A 22764-nucleotide genomic window follows, 5' to 3' on the forward strand; every position below is an offset into this window, starting at 1 on the left:
AAATATTTTTTTTTGTATTTTTATATTATTTATTGTTTGTTTTAAATTAATTTTACTATCACTGTTACCCGTAGCCCTTACACTCAGTCAGTAGCTTTATTTCAAGTCTTTTTTAACTATATAGTGTTTTTGATAGTAATTTTCATGAGTTTATTTTTGGTTTTACTATCGCTGTTACCCCAAACCCTTACCTTCGATCCGTATTTTTTTTCTTCTTTCTTCTTTTTGTTAATTTATCTTTAGTTAATTTTTCTGTATTTTATATATATATTTTTTTTACTTTCGTGCAATATTGACTTTCCGTGCAAAACTGTCATTCATGCAAAATTGACCTACAAAGCAAATATGTCTTCGTTCAGTTTTGTCCCCCCGTGAAATTTTTTCATCGTGAAAATTTGACCAGTTCCCGCATTGTGCAGCTCTGTTAACAAAATGACTTTTTTTCAGTATTAAAATAGTAAGTTAATTATAGTTTTTTATACTAAGCTGTGAAAACGTATATAAAACAATAATAAAAATAGTCTTTGTTAGATTCTAGTTTAAAATCAGAACCTATTTTGAAACTACCCAACTATTTACACTACAAAAATAGCAGACCATCTTATAAATAAAGTTTTGTTTGAAAAACTAGTTTGAAATAAATTAATTTAAATAATCTATGAAACACTTTTGTATGAAAACAAAGCTTTTAGAGTATTAAGAAAATTTTACAAGATTACAAAATCTTGTGAAAGTTGAAATGTGTTTAATATTACAATTTTATTTGATTGTTTTAATTTTGTTTTCGTTAAGTAACCACAATCAAATGCTTATCTATTCTTTTGATGTTTACATAAATTTAATTATTGCCTTATGAAGTATTTTCAATAAGATTTGTTTATTTCATTTTAGCGAAGTTTTTATTTAAAGTTCTTTAAAACTATAACTTTTTAAGTTTTAGAATAATATATATAATAAAATTATATTTAGGTCGAAAACTTAATTACCAAAACTAAAGTAACTAATAATGACAAGCTATGTATCCAGGTTTATTACAAAACATAAGTTTTAACATTAAGCTAAAATGCAATACATGTTATATACATGTTATATATGTAATTTCAGCATCACTCGTCAATTGAAACTAAATTTTTAAATATTAATTGTCTTAATTGATCCCTGTTAAAATAAATTTCAATGACAATAGTTATATACACAACATTATTAAATAAGATTAAGGAGAAAAGAACCTATTTCAGTTCTGCATTCGACAAGCTTTTTTAAAAGTTCTTTTCGTTTTTTATGTGATCAAAAAAGTTAGAAAAAATGTTTTAAAAGCTTTAAAAACTATATTTTTGAAAATATATTAAGAATTTTTCTTTTGGGTTTTTAATTAGAATTTAAGTAACTTTTTGAAAATTAAGAATTGCTTTTGTAATATGTCATCTTATTAATAAATAATTTATAATAAACTTTTAATTTTTTTGACTACTGTTTCACCATAAATACTCAAAACTGGTTTGTTTTATTTTGGTATTATGTTAGGAATGTTTAAATATTGGTATGTGGAGGTTCCATCATTTAAGTCCTTTGAAATCACATCGTATTTTATATAAAAATTAATCAAATTCATAGAACAACAAAATTATTAATTGATTTATATTTAATAAATTTATAAAAAAGTTAAGTGTATATGTTCAGTTTGTGCCTTGTATGGGTTTTATGTTTGTTTTAACTCTGTATTTTTTATTCTTTTTATGTTAGGGTCTTTCAGTTTTAGTGGATTAGGTTTAATGCTTAAGTCCTCCATTTGACAATAAACTTCGATTATAATAGTATAAAAGTTGAGGCTTCACAATTAAATTTATTACCAAAAAGTTTAATCAAAAACCAGCTATCAATTAAACAGCAAAAACAGATATTACATATATTTAACTTAAAAAGTAACAACAAAAATAGTACAAAACAAAATGATATTTTGAAATATGCAATTATGTCATTAAATATAAAACATTTTTTTAATAATTTACTCCAAAATTACAGAAAAATTGTGTTTAAACAAGTTGATGCTTTCCTTTAATAGTTCTAATCTATCTTTCGCTTGATCTTTTAAATGTTGTTCTTCCGGTAATTTATGTAGAATAGATAAACCTTTTTCGTAAGCATAAATAGCAATACAACGAGCTTCAGGATTAAAATCGAGTACAGACTGGAATTCAAAAAATTTCGTCACAATATTAATTGCAACTGGATGTGCTGAGTTCAGATTTTTAGCTGCAATTTCAGATGCTTCCTTATATAGCTTCAATGCTTGCTCAATCTCGGACTCTCTGTCATCCATGTAGAATGCAATCAAAGCTTTATACTCATGTTGTTCTGCTTTAAAACATTTGTAATCAGCAATGGCTTCGAAATTGTCATCTCTTATAATCTTATCACTACTCAATAACTGAATAACTCTATCACGAAATATTGTTGTTTGAGCTCTTGCTTTCAACTCTAACTCATTCTGTAGCTTTTTATTTTCACTCGAGTATTCACAGAAAGTAATAGAATTTTCAAACGGTTTTTTTAGCGCACGATAACAGGAAAATAACATATTTCTTTCTTTAAAATCAAGAGGTGTACCCAATTTTATTATTTCTTCCATGTACTTAATTGCATCCTCGTAAAGATCACAATCATAACAATTTTCAACAAGAGACATTAATTCACTTCTATTAAATTGACCATAATTAGAAGCACAACTAATTTCTTTATCTTCATCTGCTTCTAATGCAGCGTTTCCCAAAGTGGGCGATATCGCCCCCCTGGGGGCGATTTTAGTAAATTGGGGGGCGATAATTAGTAAGGGGGCGAAAGGGTGGGCGATAACTAGTAAGGGGGCGAAAAGGGGGCGATTTTAAAATTTTGGGCTGTTCAACTTTTTATATTGTTATTTTACTAATTTTAGCTTGCTATTAAATATTTGATCCCGAGGTAAAACTTAAATAAAAATATTTCTTTTTGTTTATGTAAAATATAGAGAAAAAAATCAAGTACTTATGACTCCTACTTTCAAGTAAATTACATATTTTCATTCATATACTTTCTTATTTAACAATTACATAGATCATAGACGATCGGAATCCCTCTTACCATTTTATAACCTGACATATATGTTATTTGTGATCATAAATGGTTTGTAAAAATCTATGTTATATGTTATTAAACTTCTAGGTAAACTGGCAACCCTGTATATTTTTTTTTTTTATTGGAAATATCATGAGGTGATAGTTATGTCACCTATTGATATTTCCGATCGTTTTTTGAAAAGTCACTAAGTTAGACTATAAAATAAATAATTTACCTATAAACCTGGAATTTGACAATTTAGGCAAAAAAAAACCTAAAAAGATCTGGAGTTTTTAACAATTTCAACATATTAAGTAGTAAAATTTCGACGTGACACAAAAAAGCTATCATATAGATAAAAATATGGATCCCTTCGAGGCATATCTTTTTGAAGTAAACGACTTACAGAAAACCTTCACAGACTTACAAACTGACCTTGAATTAAAAGTAGATTTTTCCAAAGAACGATATGAAAGCTTTTGGACTCAACAAAAACTAAGCCAAAAGTATCCAATTATTTGAGAGGAATTTAGATTGTTGTTTATAGTTTTTCCTTCTAGCTATGTTGTTGAGAAAGCTTTCAGTTCAGTTATCAACATCTTTGCAAAAGATCTAATCTAGATATTTGTAAATAGACTTTATTTTACTGATTAAGAATCAGATTAGAAAAACTTGCGAGCAGTCATGAATCTCATCCTTCACATTATATTAGACTATTTTTAGTATCAGACATTATTTTATGAAAGTGTTTTTATTTTATTCTATTATTTAAAATATTTCTTATTTAACCTGGTTTGTATTGTATTTAAGTAGTCTTTTTATATTAAAAATTTATTAAGTTATTTGTTCTACAACAGGTTTTCATAACGCCTAATAAATATTAATTACGGTAGACTTCCTCTTGAGTTCGCACATTTTACTTAAAAAAAGTGCAAATTTATATTTTCTTAAATTTAACTTAAATAAAGTCTATTACTAACTAAGTATTAATAAAACAAAAATACATAATATTTAATAGCTTATATAGATCTATTTTTTTAATGAATGTTTGTTTTATGTTTTATTTGATTTTTATCTTTATGCATAACGTTATTGCATATAAGATATTTAAATTTATTATTTAAAACTAAAAATGGCAACAATTTTTGAGTTTGCACTTTTTGATTTTGTTCAAAGTGCAAACTCAAGCGGAAGTTTACTGTATTTATTAAATGGTTTATGTTATAAATCTGATAATAATTTTATTTTGACCTGGTTAATTTTGTAGTATATATTTGTCGTTTTACATTACACTAAAAGTTTTTAAAGCATAGCAATTAAAGTATTTGTTTAAAAGAAATTTATTTGACATATTTTTGTTATTACTTGTTTAATCTGTATGAATAAAAAAATGTTGATAACCATTAAAGCTTTTATTTCAAAATGTTTTTTTGGTTTTAAAAGAGTATAGATTTGAGGTCTCTGTTTGAATTGATTTTAAATTTATCATTTGAAAGATTCTTATACTCAATTTTATTTTCTAACTTGATTTATTATTGTTAAAAGATCTATATATTAAGGAATTTTGAACTATTAATACAACTGTTTTTTGTTTTATCTTAATTTTTAATATATTATCAATTAGATTGTGTTGTTTATTTTAGTAGTTCAACACTTGCTTTTAGTTTTTCACTATTTTCTTCTGGTAAAATATTATAGGCTAATAACTAGATAAAAAATAAATTTAAACAGTATTAAATAAGCCATCAAAAAGACTGCTACAGTTACAAAACAAAATTTTAACTTAATTAAAAGATTTTTTTAAGCGATTACTTTCTGTTCACTGAAATATCTGCAAAAATTTTGATTTTATTTTTAGAATTTAATTAAGAAAAAAGAATTTTTTAAATGAAGGTTTAGTTTCCTAAAGGTTATTCCAAGTCAAATACTATTTAATAGTATTCTACTACAAAACATATAGTTTAAAAAGTTTAAAATTAAGTTTTTAACTTTACAACTAACTTGCTTATAATATATCTTAGCATTGAAATTATTAATTTTACTGCATTAACTGAAGCTGTTGATGAAACCACTTTTCATGTGAGATAACCAACCAGTCGGTCAAACATCCTCAAACTAGATCAGAAATTTTGTTTTAATATTTATTTTATTATATGTAAAATAAACTGTTCATTCTTTTATAGCTTTTTAATCTCTGGTATAGTAATTTTAGAATATGCCTATCTATAAAATAATTTAAGTATTTTGTGCGGTTTAAATAATTTACTTAGTATTAACTTCTAAATGTCCGAAATTCGTTATATGAGAGATTGTTATAATGTCAGGTTTAAGTTAAGATTTCAGATGGGTAACGTACGGTTAAGATCCAGTCAAATTTCGACCCGCTAAATATTTTGAAAACTACTTGTGCAAAATAAACAAAATTTAGTCTTTTGATACTTAATATTTTGAAATACACTTTCAATTTGGTTTTCAGTTCACAATAGTATTTCCTAGATCACAATAATGCTAAATAATTTTACTACAATTTTGCTCGAGTTTTTTAATTTTCATATATGTTATTTTTTTTAAACTATGCAGCCTGCAATTACATTTTTTTAACGAGTTGAAACTAGGAAAGACTTTTTAGTAAATATGAATTGCTAACTACAAAAGTTGTCCACCACTACTCTAAAAGTTTCATTAGTTTCAAAACAATTCATATCTAAACAGAATTGATTACAGATTACAGAAGGCTTTTTAATAATTAAGTATTTTAATACACTTTACTGGGCTTATAAGAAAACAAATGTAACTTATTTTCTCAAGCCCTGTAAATTACCTTGAACACAGCTCAAAAGAGCGTGCATAAGAAATACCAGACTAAATAACATATCGAACACAACTTTTTAAGCTCAAAAGTTTGTACTCAAAAGAAAAAATACTTTGTAAAATCGTGGGGGGCGATTATTTTTTAAATTTCTGAAAAGGGGGCGATTTAAAAAATGAGTTTGGGAAACCCTGTTCTAATGCATAATTAGTTTTATCATGATCTTGTTCTCTTCTGAATTCTTTGTAATGATCAATAGCATCAGTATTTGTATCTATTCTAACACAAGTACTATCTAAAAATTTAAAAATTTCATTACATATTCTATTTATTTCGATTTTTGCTTTCTTTTTTATGTCTTTCTGCAATTTTCGATCATAACCCAAGTCATTAAAGTAGATATAAGAACGTAAAAACGGTTGTTTCAAATAAGTAAAACTGTAGCAGATCATATTCCTCTCTTTAAAATTAAGAGGTGTTTTCATTTTTATTACTCCTTTCATGTAGCTAATTACGTCTTCATAGCGTAGATCTTTGTAACACATTTCAGCAAGGTACACTAATTCACTTCTATCAAACTGAGACATTTTGAGTGGTATGCTGAAAAATGTGGATCTTAACAAAACTTTAGTATGTCAAGTATTAAATAAAACACTAATAAAATCGAAGCTCTTATTTTAAAGTGCAGTTTAAACGGGAGCCGATCATTTCTAACCCGCTATCATTTCTAACTAGATCACTTCTAACCCGATCATTTCTAACCCGATCACTTCTAACCCAATCACTTCTAACCCGATCACTTCTAACCCGATCACTTCTGACCCGATCATTTCTAACCCGATCACTTCTAACCCGATCATTTCTAACAAGATCATTTCTAACCCAATCACTTCTAACTTAATTAAACCCGATCATTTCTAACCCGATCATTTCTAACCCAATTTACTTATGTTACGTTTTAATTTTTTTATCTGGATTTCATGCAAAAACAAACTAATCTTAATGAAGTTACAAAATAATAAAAAAAAAATTAACTTTTAGTTACTTTAAAACATAATTATATTAATGTGTTACGTAAACTTAGTATAAATTTTAATTTTAGTATTAACTTAACATAATCTTAATATATTTTTATTACCTCATTTTTTTTAATTTTTTTAGCTACACATGATTTTAGTTTTTTTCTATTATTTTTTTTTGTTTTTTCAATACACTTTAAGAGACGTTTTTCGTTAATCATATACAATTTACTAAATTGTTTACTTTAAAGTATTTTGAACTGTTCTTTGTAGGATTTTAAAAAGAGCAGTGATAACTATATTTTAATTGGATCTTATTGAACTAACGTGACTACAATAGTTTTTACATCAGCAAATTTTAAAACGTAAACTCTTACAATTGTAATATTCAGATACAAAAACTTTTATATTACGGTTTAAAAACTACATTGAAAGTCTGACGTAAATGTTTTTTTATTGCTTAATAATGTATTAACCTTTTATAGTAGGGTAGTTTTAAGTTTCATCGTAATAACTTATACAAATTGTTATGCAACTTGCATAGGCCTAATAAGATAATGGAATTCAAACCAACATTAGGAGAAGTTAAAAACTTTTGTTATGTTAAGTGGAAAAACATGGTTTTTAATAGAAACTAGCTATTAAAACAGTTATGTCATATAACTAAACCGCAAAAGTTGTTATGTCGATTGACCGTCTAGATTTCACATCATTAATAAATTCCTACTTAGTTTTAGAGCAAAAAAAATTTTTTAACACTAATAGTTAAAAAGACAAGTTTATTTGTATAACAAGTTCGAGGGTAATTAAATCTCGCTTATGTTTTAATTGCGACTTAAATTAGTACTTTAATTGACAAACATTTCTATTGTATTATTTTATTATAAGCAGTTGAAATAACGATGGTAAAAACAAAATAAGTATCAAAAATAAAACATTTTGAAATAGAATAATAAATTAATTATAGTTAAATTAACTATAATTAGAAGCAAAATTTTATAAAAACTCCATTAACTTCTTTGTTTCTTTGAATCAAATTTTTTTCAAGACGATTATTACACAAAACATATTTACTTTTTATTCATTACTGTAAAGCCAGCTTGCAGTCTATTGACTTTATTCTCGGTGGTTTTTTTCACCTCTAAACTTTTATAAATATGATGAGTTTTTTCTTTATCAAAAATATAAACCTATATAATAGGTTTCACAATACAAAATGGTTTTATTATTTTGTTATAAGTTTTTAAGTTATATAGTTTACTCTTATAATTTATACTTACATTTCATATCAATGATCGCTAAATAATCTAAAGTTTTTTTGTTTTTGAAAACCTGTAAAACAAAAATTTTCAATAGATATCAAGTAAATAACTTAAGAAATATCTACTATTAATCGTGAGAATAATCGTGTTTTCGCAATTTTAAACTTTGAAAACTTTTAAATTTTTATAAAAAATGTAAATTTATTTTGCCCTACATAAATTTTATTTCAAAAGAAAAAGAAAAAATGCGTAATAATAAGTTTTCGACACTAAACTTTCATGACTAAGTTTATTATAATTAATTATAACTTAATTACAGTTAATCTTTATATACAATTTACCAGTTGATTTAAAAATTAAAATTAAATCAAAGTTCGAGTAAATTACAAGTTCTGAATATTTAAAAAACCTTCTACCTCTACTTTTGGCTTTGTATTAAACAGTATACACTTTCGTTTAAAGAACTTAGAACTTAATGATATCAATTTTAAATGAAACCACCATTATAATTACAATTACTAAATTTTATTAACTGTATTATTTAAAGTTCCATAAACGCTGATATTAATATTTTTAAAAAGTTGTATTTCATATAAATTTTCCCTGAATTTAGAGGCAAGTTGGTAATCTGGTTTCTACACTTAAAAATAAATATCAACCATATAGAATCATATTTAAAAGAAAGTACAGAATAGACTTTAACCGCTGTGATACTCATTATATTTTTTACATTGACGACTATCAAAACTTAATACTTAATCCTTAGAATACAAAAGACTTATACTTTTCCTAATGCTTTTTAAAACTAATTAACTACACTTAATTAAAACTCCAATTTTAAATCTTATTGTCAAAACAATAAATAAACCAATTAATACCAACAATTAAGTTTTAACAAAAGCTATCTGAATATTAGGTTTTATTTTAAACAAAATAAACTAAACTTAACCAAAAATCAATTTTGTTGAGATTAAATTGTTTTTAAAACAAATCCTTATCTTAAAAAAAAATATATATATTAATACAGATCGGCTAAATAAATTTCGGGTTAGATATGATCGGGTTAGAAACGATCGGGTTAGATATGATCGGGTTAGAAATGATCGGGTTTAATTGGGTTAGAAGTGATTGGGTTAGAAATGATCTTGTTAGAAATGATCGGGTTAGAAGTGATCGGGTTAGAAATAATCGGGTTAGAAGTGATCGGGTTAGAAGTGATCGGATTAGAAATGATCAGGTTAGAAGTGATCGGGTTAGAAGTGATCGGGTTTGAAGTGATCGGGTTAGAAATGATCGGGTTAGAAGTGATCGGGTTAGAAGTGATCGGGTTTGAATTGATCGGGTTAGAAGTGATCGGGTTACAAGTGATTGGGTTAGAAGTGATCGGGTTAGAAACGATCGGGTTAGAAGTGATCGGGTTAGAAGTGATCGGGTTAGAAGTGATCGGGTTAGAAATGATCAGGTTAGAAATGATAGCGAGTTAGAAATGATAGTAAACCAGTTTAAACGCAAGGCAAATAATGTGGTATAAAATCTTAGATTTAGAACTTCTTTCTTATAATTACTTTAAGACTTTTATAAAAAGATGTCATAGTATTTTAAAGTTACAATACTTTTAGAAAATTTTACAAAAATTTTAGTTTGATGAAAGTAAACTTACTATTTTGATCTTCTTTATAATCAATTCAAAATCCGTTACTTTTTGATTGCTATATGTTAATATTTAAAAATATCTATAATAATTCGTTTGGTGTTTGTTTTGTTGAAATAAAACAAGGTTCTAAATAATCCTATTTCAAGTTAATTTATGTTTTAATAAATACTTAACTTTCTAAACACTACTGGTGATAAATTACATTTATTAAAAGATACTTAAATTTTTTTAGCTTTTATTGCAAAAGTTTTCAATTTGATAGAAGTAAATTAGTATATCTTACTTAAATAAAGTTTGAAAGTGATCGTTTCAAGGATGTAATTAGATACATGTAACAAGTAATAAAACATTGGAACCCTCTTAAGTATGAAGAAAGAAATATGAGATTTGTTAGTTATACAGTTTTAAAACTACCATACTTAAATCATTTTTCTCAAGATATGACTAGTGTATAGATGAAGACTACTGAGAGAAATTAATCAGGAGAGCAAAATTAAAAGAAAAAAAAGTATGAGATGAAGATAATCAACAGTTTGATAAATGTTGTAATTAAAGTGGTAATAACATTGAGTATTTCACTTAATGATAAAATAAAAATATTTTGTCGTTTGCAAAATGTTAAAAATAATTTATAAGTATATCATATAAACTTATCATATTATTAAAAAACTATATTTCAACATAAAATTAAAAACTATTAATATTAAAGAAAGTTCGTTTTTAAAGGAAAAGAAAAATATTTGTTGGGTAAATAAAGTTTTTTTTTCTAAATTTGTTTTAAAATAAAATCTTATAGCTAACTACAATCTTTTATATGCTTTAAAATTATATTCATTATTTTTATTCTTAAGCTCGATTACAGATTAAAGTATGTTATAAAAACCTAATCGTTTAATGCAGGGGTCGGCAGGCAGTTGGTGGTCGCGGGCCAAATTTCAAGTTTACGAAGTACTCTCGGGTCGAATTTGTAGTTTTAGTGACATTTGAATAATCTTTTGGTTTTAGTTATAGTCACACGAGAGAAAAGTTTTACTTTTATTCACCTTATCATTTTAAATGACTTTTAGCTATACATAGAATGCTTATTTAAATAAACATTTATTAGAATAAAATTTACATTGACTAATATACTTAAGTGTTAATAACTATGTACTTTCATAAGCATTTATAAGTTAAACTTAATACTTTTGTAACTTTACTAACAACCTAACTCTTTATAAAAACAAATTTGAAAGAAAATTTATGGGTTACTTTTATATATTTGTTATACTATTAACCCCTTTTTTCATATTTCTAAGAATATTTACTTCAAAAAAATGTTTTTGCGTTCTAAATAGTTTACATTCATTAAAAAATTTAGTAATTAGTTAACTTAATAAAATTAATACCTGTTTGTATTCCAGAAAGCTACAACAAATTCTTTAACATAATTAATTCTCGAATACCTAAATAAAATATGTTATTAGTAACTTGTCTTTTAAATAGTTGCCACTTAAAAAGCAAAAATGTCTGAGTTGTTTCAAACCAGCCTAAGTTTATTAAAAGTTGAAAAAACAAATAAATCGTTGTTAATTAAGCTTAAATACCTAGTAAAAATATCATCATCATTAAAAAATACACCAAGTGTAAGAAAACAAGAAAAAACTAAGACTAGTAAACTACACAACAATCATAAAAACTATTCTGGAAGTTAAAATATTTCTTTAAAGTGTTTGAAATAAAAGTTTCACACAAACCTAAGTTTTAAAGCTTTTAAAATAGCCTGTTTGTGTAGCAACCCAGTTAAAACAAAGTTCACAGCATAAAGAAATAACAAAAGTTATTAACAGTAAATAAATTACATGCCAAAAAAACTTACAAGTCAGCTGGAATGGACAATTAAGTTTCTTAAACAATTTTAGCAAAAGTGTTAAACTTTATTGAGTCATTAGCGAAATGAAAAACTTGTTTTTTATTAAGCATTATAGCAATTCTTTATCTGTGATAAGAATATTGCATTTAAAAATATTAATTGCAAAATATAAGACGAGCTACAAAAAAAAAAGTTAGTTAGGAGTTATTGCGAGAAACGATAAAAAAACAAATCACCAAAATCAGTTCAAATAAAGCACATCCTTATCTTCAGTAACTACAGAATGATCAGAAAAAAATTGTAAGGAAAGTTATAAAGTAGCAAAATTTATTATTTAAAATGAGATACCGTTTATAATTAAAAACTTTTTTAAAGATTTTATGTTGGTAGTAATGAAAAACTTTTGTTTATTTCTTCAATGACAACAAAAGGTCGTATTTAAGAAATGCATTAAGGTTATAAAGTCGCATAAATCAAATTAAGACTTTAATCAATATGTTAACAAGAGAACACTGATAGAAAAACTATTGCTCATCTGAGAATTTTTATTAGAGATGTTTTTACTAACTTTGACATTTTAGTAGAATTTCTTGGTTTAGTTCCAACACGAAGCACAACAATCGGTGAAATATTACAAGTAAAGCTGCAATGCACCAATACAAAGGTTTTAGAAGTACAATTCCTTCTTTTTATTTTAGTATAAAGTTTAATTAAAGTGTATAATGTGTGTTAAAGAATATATCAATATTAAAAAACACTGTTAAGCTACTTTTTATATTTTTTAATAAAGAAATGTTTATTTGCTAAATTTTATGTGTTAAATCGAAGTTTCATTACTTTACATTGAAAAATTGTTTGAAATTCCAGGTTTATTCAAAAAATCTCAAATTCAAGTTTTTTCAAGAACTTTTAAGCATTAATTTTCAAGTTCAAAGCTTTTCCGGGATTCAAGTTTTTTTGGCAACACTGATTGCTCACACTTAAATGTACACAATAATATAAATAATATATTGAATTATATCAGCTGCAAGACTTAAAATTTAACATATATTATAACTCAAACTAACACTGTGGATTGAGCAAAACATACATCATAAGTTTAATTTGCCACTCTTTCAATCAAAAAGCCAGCCTAAGTCAACAAAAACATTTCTGATTTTTTTGTATTCAAAAAACAGTTCTAGCCAAAAACTTATAAAATGACTTAGTTGGCTTGAGATTTGAAGTCTACAAATAGCGATAGTCTAAGTGTATGTCAATGTTTAGTTGTTTATTAGCTTGAATTTGAACTATTTTGATTAACAGTGTACAACCTTGATAAATTTACCATCCCTAAGTCTATTTTATATGAATTAGGTAGCTAATAAAAACAGCAACTTAGTGCATTGATATGCAAGGCATAAAGTTTAACTTAGTTTTACAAAAACAATGTTTGAAAAATGAAAATGTATACCTTACAAAAACTATATTAATTTATATCATATATACTGTTTTGACTGTGTCTGTACAAATTTAGATGATACATGTAGAAACAACAATGTTAGATAATTATGCATAAACTTAAACTTAGACTAACTAAAGTATTAAATAAAAAAAGGTTTAAAATATGAGCATCCTTTTAAGTTGGTGTGCATATAAATTAATTTAAGTGCAAAGAAAACTTCTAAAAAATTAAAATGTGTCAAAAGAAAAATTAAAAAACCTTATTTCTTAGTTTTATGTTATTTTAAATGTTTTTACACTAAAATATAACATTTACAAATTAAAAAATTTATAAAAGAAACTTAGGTATAAAAACAGTGAAAAAGAAAATCTAAGCTATAAAGAAATGACACTTTAGTTAATTACTGTGAATTACTTTTGTACAAAATGGAAAACACTTGCATTTAGTTTATTTAATAAATAAATACTATATAACTAACTTATTAAGTTCAAGCACTCTTTACGCTCTTTTTTCAGATAATTACTTGCTGTTGTAAAAAAGAAGTTATTATGAAACTCAGAAAAATATTCTTTTAAAATGCTAATTTGTCTTTTGCACATTTTTAAACTAAAGCAGTAATTTCTTCTAATCATTTTTAAATGTTATACAGAGACTTAAAACCAAACTAATCAAATTAAATCGAATAACCTAAAATATTTAACTTAAAAAATATTTTTGCTCAGCGGGCCACATTTACATACTCACGGGCCACTAAATTTTCTTTCGCGGGCCGCATTCCATTCAAAAAAATAATGTGCTCGCGGGCTGCAGATTTACCCTTCGCGGGCCGCAATTGGCCCGCGGGCCGCAGTTTGCCGACCCCTTTAATGAAAGTATCAAATTTTTTGGTACTCGTATTAGATTAATATTATTTAAATACACATTTAAATTTGTTAAAATAAAGCTCTTTTGTCTATGATTACTTTGCTTTTAAGTAAACATTACAAAGCTTACATAGGATTTAACCTGCAACTATCAAAAATTCAATTATGCAAATCATTGTACAAATAAAATTTACAAACTTTGTTGTTACCTTACTGTTACAATTAGTGCTTGAAATAAAGTTTAGTAACTTATTAATTTTTTTATTGAAACGATTATTATACATCCTAGAAATAGTTTAATACTAAAGTTGAAGCAATTAACTTATTGTAACGTAACTGTTGGCTTTTATATACTTTTTTTATAATAAAATAAAATTAGATAAATAACTTACAGAAAACTTACTACTTCGTTAAAAAAAAAACTTGTTAATTAAATTTTACTAAGTTACTGCGATACTTGGTTTCAAACTCTTAAGTATACAATTAATTTTTATTTTTTCTTATTCTAATCAAACTGAAAAAAACCTTAATTCTATTAAAATTTGTTTTTAATTCTGTCCGTTAATTTTTTATGTCAAATAAAAGTAGTTAACTATTGATAGTATCTACAATATTATAATACACACGTTATTTTAATCTATGAAACTAAAACATTTATTGTCAGTTTATCTTTATAGATAACTTATACTCCATGTTATGAATTCTTTTTAAATAAAAACGCTAATAACTGTTATCTAAAACATCCAGTTAATTATAAGATTCGTTGTAAAACTCAAAAGATACAGCATCAAAAATTATCTTTATATTTTATTTGCTTTAACTACATTTTTCGGTCTTATTTTTTAAAATTTTTTGCTTCATTTTTAACAAATTAATTTTAAGTTTTTTTTTCCCAGCTTGTTATGAAAAAGTACTTATGTTGTTAATTTTAGCCTGATTATTTCAAGCTTATAATTGTAAACTATTACTAATAAGTAAATACAATGCCAATTAATTAATTTAAATTATTAACTAGTCATACTAAAATTTTCAAACTTTAAAATGTTTTATATATTATTTTAAAGTGCAGTATTAATGATAACAAGTTTAAACTAGGAATTATTTTGCATCTCAATAAATTAATAAACTCTTTTAAATTTTATAGCGAGTTATACATATAGGAAATTTAAAAACTTTAATTGAAATACTAGTTTTCTATACTACAATATACTTTATCTCTTCATCAAAACCTATCAAGTTAAATTATATTAAATTTAATTTAAAGTGTATAAAAAGTGAATATTATTTATTAATATTTACTAAATTAAATAAAAAATTAAATTTTTTTTTATTAATCTTGATTGCAACCGGTTGATTATAAAACACCCCAATAAATCTATTATAAGTCTAACTATTTAATGCATAAATGTTTAAAATACTATATTAAATGAAACAAAAATAATCGGAAACTCTTATTTTAAAGAGTCCAAATAAAAAAAAAATAAAATTGATAAACGTAGTAAAAAAACATCTTACATAAGAAATTTTTTCTATATATTTATTTTCAGACTTTCATATAAATATGTCATGGTTATTTTTTAATTTTGAATTTCTGTTGTTTTCAAAGAAGTTAAGTTTACAAAAATTAGCTTTTTATATGTACTTTTCTTTATAAGTAATGACAAACCATTGAAGATTTTTTATGATATCTGTATTTAATAAAATACTTTTAATAATAAGCCTTGCTGTGTAATTAAAAAAATAATGGAATAAAATATTTTATATTATAGTTTATATTAAGAGAAAAAAGTATTTTTATTGAATAAAAATTATAGATTTCTTAATTTACTTCTAGTCTAAAACAAATTCACCAAGTAAAGGACAACAGTTTAGAAAGACTTTTACGTCATATATTTTATACTAGATATCGTAGTTTTACTATTTATATAGCAGATATTGTTAAATAGGGAAAATAACGTTTTAACTTATTTTATTGTGTAATTAACTCACTTTTTGTTAAGTATTAAACGTTCTGAATGATACTTTTGACAAACTACAATTAATAAAAGTTAAATATGTTTCAGCTTAAATTCTAAATGTTTCAGTTTGATAGAAGTGAATTAGTGTCACTTGCTAAATTTTGTCATAAAAATAATCTTTATGAGGATGTAATTAGCTACATGAAAGAGGTGATAAAAAAGGAAACACCTCTTAACTTTGAAGAAAGAAGTATTTTATTTGAAAGTTATGGGAAGCTTACACAACCGTATGTAAATACCTTTTTTTCCCTTAATGATTCAAGTGTAGGTGCAAAACTACGGATAGAATTATACCAGAAAGCAAAATCAAAAGTGGACAGATTTTGTTTTGAAGCTATACAATTGTTAGACAGTGACCGTGTCAAAAGTGATACTGATGATGAAGCTATTGCTGATTACAAACGTTTTAAAGCATGTGTACATCGTGAAAAAGCTGATGTTTCATCAGGAGCAGAAATAAAATACGAAATTCGTGAAGCAAAAAAGCTATATGAGGAAGCATGTGATATTGCAACAAAGAATCTCAATCCAGCGCATCCAGTCACACTCAAGATTGCGATTAATTTTTCTTCACTTCTCTTCGATATTCACGAGCCTCATAGAGCTCTTCACATAGTTAGACAAGCCCACATAAAAGGTTTTTCAAACCTATTTGCGTTACCTGACGACTTGAAAAACAGTGCTAAAAAGTTTTTGGATGTACTGAAGAACATCTTTGATCAGGCTCAATTTAGTTTTGGAATTCAGTTCATGTTAAATGCTATTTGTTTAATGGCATTAATTTTATGTTGTTACTCAGTTATCTAATTATGAACTTGTATAATTTATTTACAAATGTTGCGTTATCAGGTTATCATTGATGTTTGGTCGTTTGTTGAAATAAACTTGGTTATAAAGGTTGGACTACTAATATCTTTTGTAAATAAATCTTTTATTAAGCTTGCTTTTTTTAATTTTTGGTAGTCAAGCTTGTAAGTCAAATTAATTTATTTAATCTATCGATAAATATAGTAACTACTAATTTATTGTGCAAAAAAAGCCATGAGAATATCTATTTAGAGTTATATCCTGAGTTTTACCTTTCGTAGAACTTAGAAATTCAAATTAAATGATAGCTTAACGTTAACTTTTTAAATTACTGTTTTTATTAGTTTTTTTTTTAATTTTTCTACGAATTCTTTAAAATTTCGTGATTTGGCATTCAACTTACGTTTTAAAACAACAAAAGTAAAGGAAAAAGTACTTAACATTACTGATTTGACTTGATAATGGCTTTGTCCTTAAAAGGACTCATCTATTGGTCACAACCGAGAAATTTTCAATCTACATACGGCTTTTCATCCTTTCTCATGAAGCAACCATTTCCTGGTATTAATCAAAGACTGGTCACAATCTACCAAAAGCTTGTATTGAGGTGATAAAAAATTACGATCATCCCTTTGTAAATCTTGAGCTTGTCTCACGGCGTACGAAAGTCCAGGCTTCTGCTCAGCAGACGTTCGTCGTTGTTTTTGTTGATCATATTTAATACAAGCGTATCAAATGTTTTGCCTAGTAGACGTTCTAATAAACGTTGCATGGCAAAAGACAATGCTAACGTCATTGATCAATACTATCAAATGGTTGCATTAATTTAAAGCATTTTCAACCGTTTTTTAGATTGAAGACTGTATGTTTTTTGATTATACAATTTTAAAACTTAATAAAAAAATTATTTTATTTTAAAATGTTTAATAAAAATACTATTTAACCTTATTAAATGGTTATAGGCAGTTTTATAAATTTTCAGTAACAATTGCCTCGCCTGTACAATTGTAGCTCCTGTTACCACAGCGTTGGTGAAATTGAAAAGTTTAATTTCTTGTTTTACTGCTTCGTACAACTCAGGGTTGCTTTTTTAAAGTTTAAATTTTACACTTGCGAACCTCTTTGACAATTGAAAATTTTTATTTCGTTAAATGTATTTATTTGAAATATTAATTTTTTAAAGATTTTTAAATTTTTGTAGACAACAAAGTTTTGTGTTACTGTCTACTTAGAAAGTATATTACTATTTTTCAATATATATTGCATTATTCAAACTCAGGTTAAAAAAAACAAAGTTTGATTTGAAACTTATTCTTATATCCTTTTTTTCAGTTAAGAAAAGTTATTCTCGTAAAATAATTTAAAGCTTTGTTTTATATAAGATTTTTTTTTTTAAATTTATGAAAATTAGACTTAATATATAATATATACTTTTTTGTTTTTTTTATTGGCTTTATCAATTATTTAGGTAAAACAAGCTTCCACTGTGTTTAACAGTGTCATTAATATAAAGTTTAAAAATAATGTTTTTTTTTTGGATAGACTACTGACCCTTAATACTACTTTTCGAGAATCTGGTTAATTAAAATTTTAAGCTATAACTTTTTACTTAAGAAAAAGGAAATAACAGTTTTAAAACTACCATATAAGCTTAAACACTAAAATAATGTTTTACTTTTCGCAACACAACTCAAATATTCTTTTACGAAGAGTAGCTACTTAATTTATGAAAAAAATATGTTATAAGTTTTTTTTTAAATTGCTATTTAATATTTTTACAAAGCCCTTCCTTTCTGATGCAAGTCAATATACGAAGCGTCAATCCAAGTCCGCCGTCCAATGGATTTACATAAAAATGATCGAACAAATATTTCAACTGCTCAATGGTGTGTTGCTCAAATTATTTCAGTATAACTCTTCGCGTTATCTTTTAACTAGCCTACTGCATTTCAAGGTTTTCCCGCATATTGATTTTGTATTATTAACTTGGAGATCAAAAGCTTTTTATCTGGTTTATAAAAAATATTTTCATTAGTAATTTCACTTCAAATTATCTATTTACATCTATCTAAGCACCAAAGTGCAACAGTCTAATTTCGATTATCTATAATTATTTGTTGATTATTCTCTTTTGAAGTTTATTCATAAGACATAGTTTAAAAAACAATTACGTTTATTATTATGTTATAAGTAATTATAACTTAACTTAAAAATATGAAAAAAACGAAGGTTTCAATAAATTTCTCTAGTTCATTATCGGCAAACTGCGACTCGCAAATAAAATTTTACAAACTATGATACCTTTTTATTAAAACCATCTTTTCTTATCAAAAATTTAAAATAAGTTTTCATGGAATAAACTAATATTTAGGCTTATAATTTAGTAATCAATCATTAATAGTGCTTTATTAAGGCTTACTTTGTAACACTTTGGTTTACTTTTGTAGGTAAAGATATTAACGAAAACTGCGGTCCATGGATCTTTTCTTTCTATACAGTTCGGCCTGCGAGCAACTCTTTATAAAATAATATTATATAAAAAAACAGTTTCATTTTAAATTGCATTAAACTTGTTTACTTTACGTACGTTTTAAAAAAGCTAATTTCGATTCAAAGCACTAACTTAACTAACACAAACACAACTAATTAAGTGTTGTCGTTTTAGCATTTTTTGATTGGAATAAAAAAGTTTAAGTTAAAAACATTTTGATATGAAATAAAGGAAATATCCGTTATTTATTTTAAAATGTTTTTTGTGTTTTAATCTTTTTTGATTATTTTAATTCTTTCTTAATCTGTTTACCTGTTATGTACGATTTTAAATTTTGATTTATTTTAAAAGTACTATCTAAATTAATTTATATGTTTTTATCCACATGTTTTAAAAAATAAACAATCTACAAATTTTAAAGTTAAACGATAAAAAATGTTTTATATATTTTTATTTTAACAACTACTGTACAAAACTAGTTTTTGATCAATTAAATAATGTACTCAAGTTTTAAAAGCATATAAAAAGTTACACTTAAGTTGTTTAATACATTTTAAACACAAAACTAATTTTCAAACAAGCAAACAACTTGTTTTTAAGTTTAACTATATTATTTAATAAAATTATGAATACTTAAAAACGGTATAGGCTAATTTTTATTCAAATTTTATTGTTTAATTATATTTGAAAATTTACTTTTTTAATAATAACATGCAAGAAATATCCTAATTATTTGCTTTACTAAAAGTTTAAAACGATTTTAATTGTAAATGCATGGAAGTTTTCAATTTAAAAAGCTTAATGCTTTCGGCAAGTCTATTTTCTTTTCAAAGAAAGAAAAACAAATATAACGTTTGATTTTTATTTACTCAAAAAATATTATTTTTTTATTCGTATTTGACGATTTTTTTTACCAGTAATACAGATAATTAAAAGTCTAAGTATTTTACGTTAAAGTTGATATATGGGATTTAAATTACTTATTTATAAACAGTGTATTATTATACATCTTTTGACACAATATTGACATTTCATGTAGTTTAGATTCTACTACGAAAAAACCTTCATAACATGACTAAACTATTCTTTAAGGAAAAATATCTGTTGAATTACACTTTTGTAAGGTTTTAATTGTGCTCTGAATTTTAATTGAATTAATTTATCGATGTTCATTGTAAACAGAAAATTTTTTTAATCTTAACTTACCATAACTTTTTGTACAACTATCTATACCTTTAAAATAATAAAACCCACCAACATAACTAATAAATCATTAAACTTTCTTAAATCGTTCTTTGTCAGATTTTATTACTAATATAAATTGTATGTAATTTAATAAAAGTTATATTGACAATGCATATAATTTTTATTGGAAATATTACAATTTTTGTTAAAAACTCTAAACTAAAAATTGTAACAACCTCAATAAAAAATTGTGCCAATAAACTTTTTTTGCAAACTTTTTGACCGGCTGCATAAAAGTAAGCAATCTTTTTACAGACTTAAGTTTAATAAGGATTTACCATTCAAAGCCAAATACCAAATCAAAGCCAAGTACCAAAATACAAAGGCCGTTCGGCATTAAAATGTTGACGTGTCATAACAACAATGCTGATTTTAACTATTAAGCCCATACTGAACAGTTAAACAATAAAACTGAGTATGTTGGTATAAATAAAAATTTACACGTTAAAAGTTTAAACACAATAAAGCCAGCAGGACCGAAAAATTTTTAATTACTTTATCATTTCATTATGTCAATAAGAACTCAAGAATTATTTAGAGAAATATTAACCAATTAGTAAGTAAATCTTATCATTCAACAAAACCAAGAGTTATTTTCATATCTAGACCATTCATTAGACATGGGGGCAAAGATACAAAACCAGAATACAAAAAATTATGGTAGTTTACGAGTTTAAATGTTTTTGTGAAAATATGTATGTCAGTATGATTTCAAGGCAATTTGGTTAAAGGATAAAAGAACAAATTTTAAAAAGTTTTGATAAATTTAGTAAAATGAGTAACAAAAAAAGTAAATCTAAAAAAGTAGTAAATGCAACAAAAAGGTTTGCTATTGCAGAACACCTAGTTAATAACCCTGATTGTGCAAGTAATTATAATTTAAAAAGATTTGTAGTTATCAAGAATTGTTATAGCATTTTTGTATAACTTAAAACTTCTAATGTTTTGTTAATTACCGTTGCTCATTATATTACTATTACATTGACTACCTTTTGACTATATATGCTGGATTTATACTTAAATTTTATTGTATTCTTAGCAACTGAAGAGTTTAAAACGAAATATATTTTATAATGGAAATTTGAACTATGTGTACTTTAAAATCGATTATTGAATCGTCAAAAATGTTTTTTCTTAAATAAAAAAAAGTTATTTAGCGTGCTTTAGCTTCCGAACTTTAATAATATTTTTTAAGCAAAATAGGATTACTTCCGCCTAAGTCACTTGGTATATTTTGTCATTATTTATATTATTACGTCGCTTGGTATGTTTTCTTAAACTTTGTAAAACTAGTTCAAACACGGGAATATAATTGTCTGCATTATTTATTGTTTACAAAAACGAATATCAAAACATATTTATTTTTTAGTTAAAAATATAGTATTTAATGTATTTAGAATAGATAAACAAACATTATAATTTAGTTGAAGTAAAGTTTTGAATATTTTAAAGCTTGAGTAAGTTGGTTTTCTACTAAAAACATAAAATCCTACTTTTAGTTTTCAAATAGTTTAAGTAGAACTAAGTATATATGTTTAAGTTAAAAATTGTTCATAAAAGTAATTTATAGTCTTTTTGAATGATTTTTATTAAGCTTCTTTGTAGCCAATGAAATTTGTAAGGTAGGTAAGTAATATCAATGCTTAAATACTTATACAAAGATGTTTATTTAAGAAGCTAGCCTAACTTTAATAACAAATAACCTAAAGTGTTGATTAGGTATATAAGAACTAAGTAGTAGCTATTAAAACTTCAGCTAAATATAAACTTTAAAAGAAGTTATGATATAGGTATGTTGTTATTTAAAAGTTATAATCAGCTTATAATATATTATATTAACATGTATGTAACAAAGTAAACTATTAAAGTATAAAAATATATTAAGTGTATGAAATTTGAATAAAAAATATTGTGCCTTTGAGTCTTTAACTGAGTTTTATGTTAAACATAATACTGTAACTACCTTTTTTTATTAAAAACAAATTAAACTCTATAGAAAAAAAAAGTAATATATAAAAAAGCTTAAAACTAATTGATAGAATTCACGAAGCACTGTGTATAAACCCTTGATACCACTAATCATGTGAAAACTTTTTTTTTACATCAAAAATGCATTTTATTGAAAAGTACGGATAAAACAACTGTTTTATTTGATTAATTTTGATAAGGTATATTTTAGTTAAGCTATTGTTATTTTTATACTACAT

General features: G+C 24.8%; 2 protein-coding genes across 2 annotated transcripts; one reads left to right on the forward strand and one right to left on the reverse strand.

Moving 5' to 3' along the window:
- Positions 1 to 332: 332 nt before the first annotated feature.
- Positions 333 to 2686, reverse strand: LOC145841529 (uncharacterized). Its single transcript, XM_082948891.1, has 2 exons — positions 2131 to 2686; positions 333 to 421 (listed from the first exon to the last, which is right to left on the reverse strand). Exons 1-2 carry the CDS (start codon positions 2684 to 2686, stop codon positions 333 to 335), a joined length of 645 nt encoding a protein of 214 aa, XP_082805017.1.
- A 13469-nt stretch (positions 2687 to 16155) lies between these two features.
- On the forward strand, positions 16156 to 16821 carry LOC145841540 (14-3-3 protein homolog 2-like). The gene has a single exon (XM_082948900.1). It carries the CDS (start codon positions 16156 to 16158, stop codon positions 16819 to 16821), a length of 666 nt encoding a protein of 221 aa, XP_082805026.1.
- Positions 16822 to 22764: the final 5943 nt, after the last annotated feature.

This window comes from Thalia democratica, chromosome 1 (genome assembly GCF_965202585.1).
Source record: "Thalia democratica chromosome 1, ktThaDemo2.hap1.1, whole genome shotgun sequence".
Taxonomy (NCBI): Eukaryota; Metazoa; Chordata; class Thaliacea; order Salpida; family Salpidae; genus Thalia; species Thalia democratica.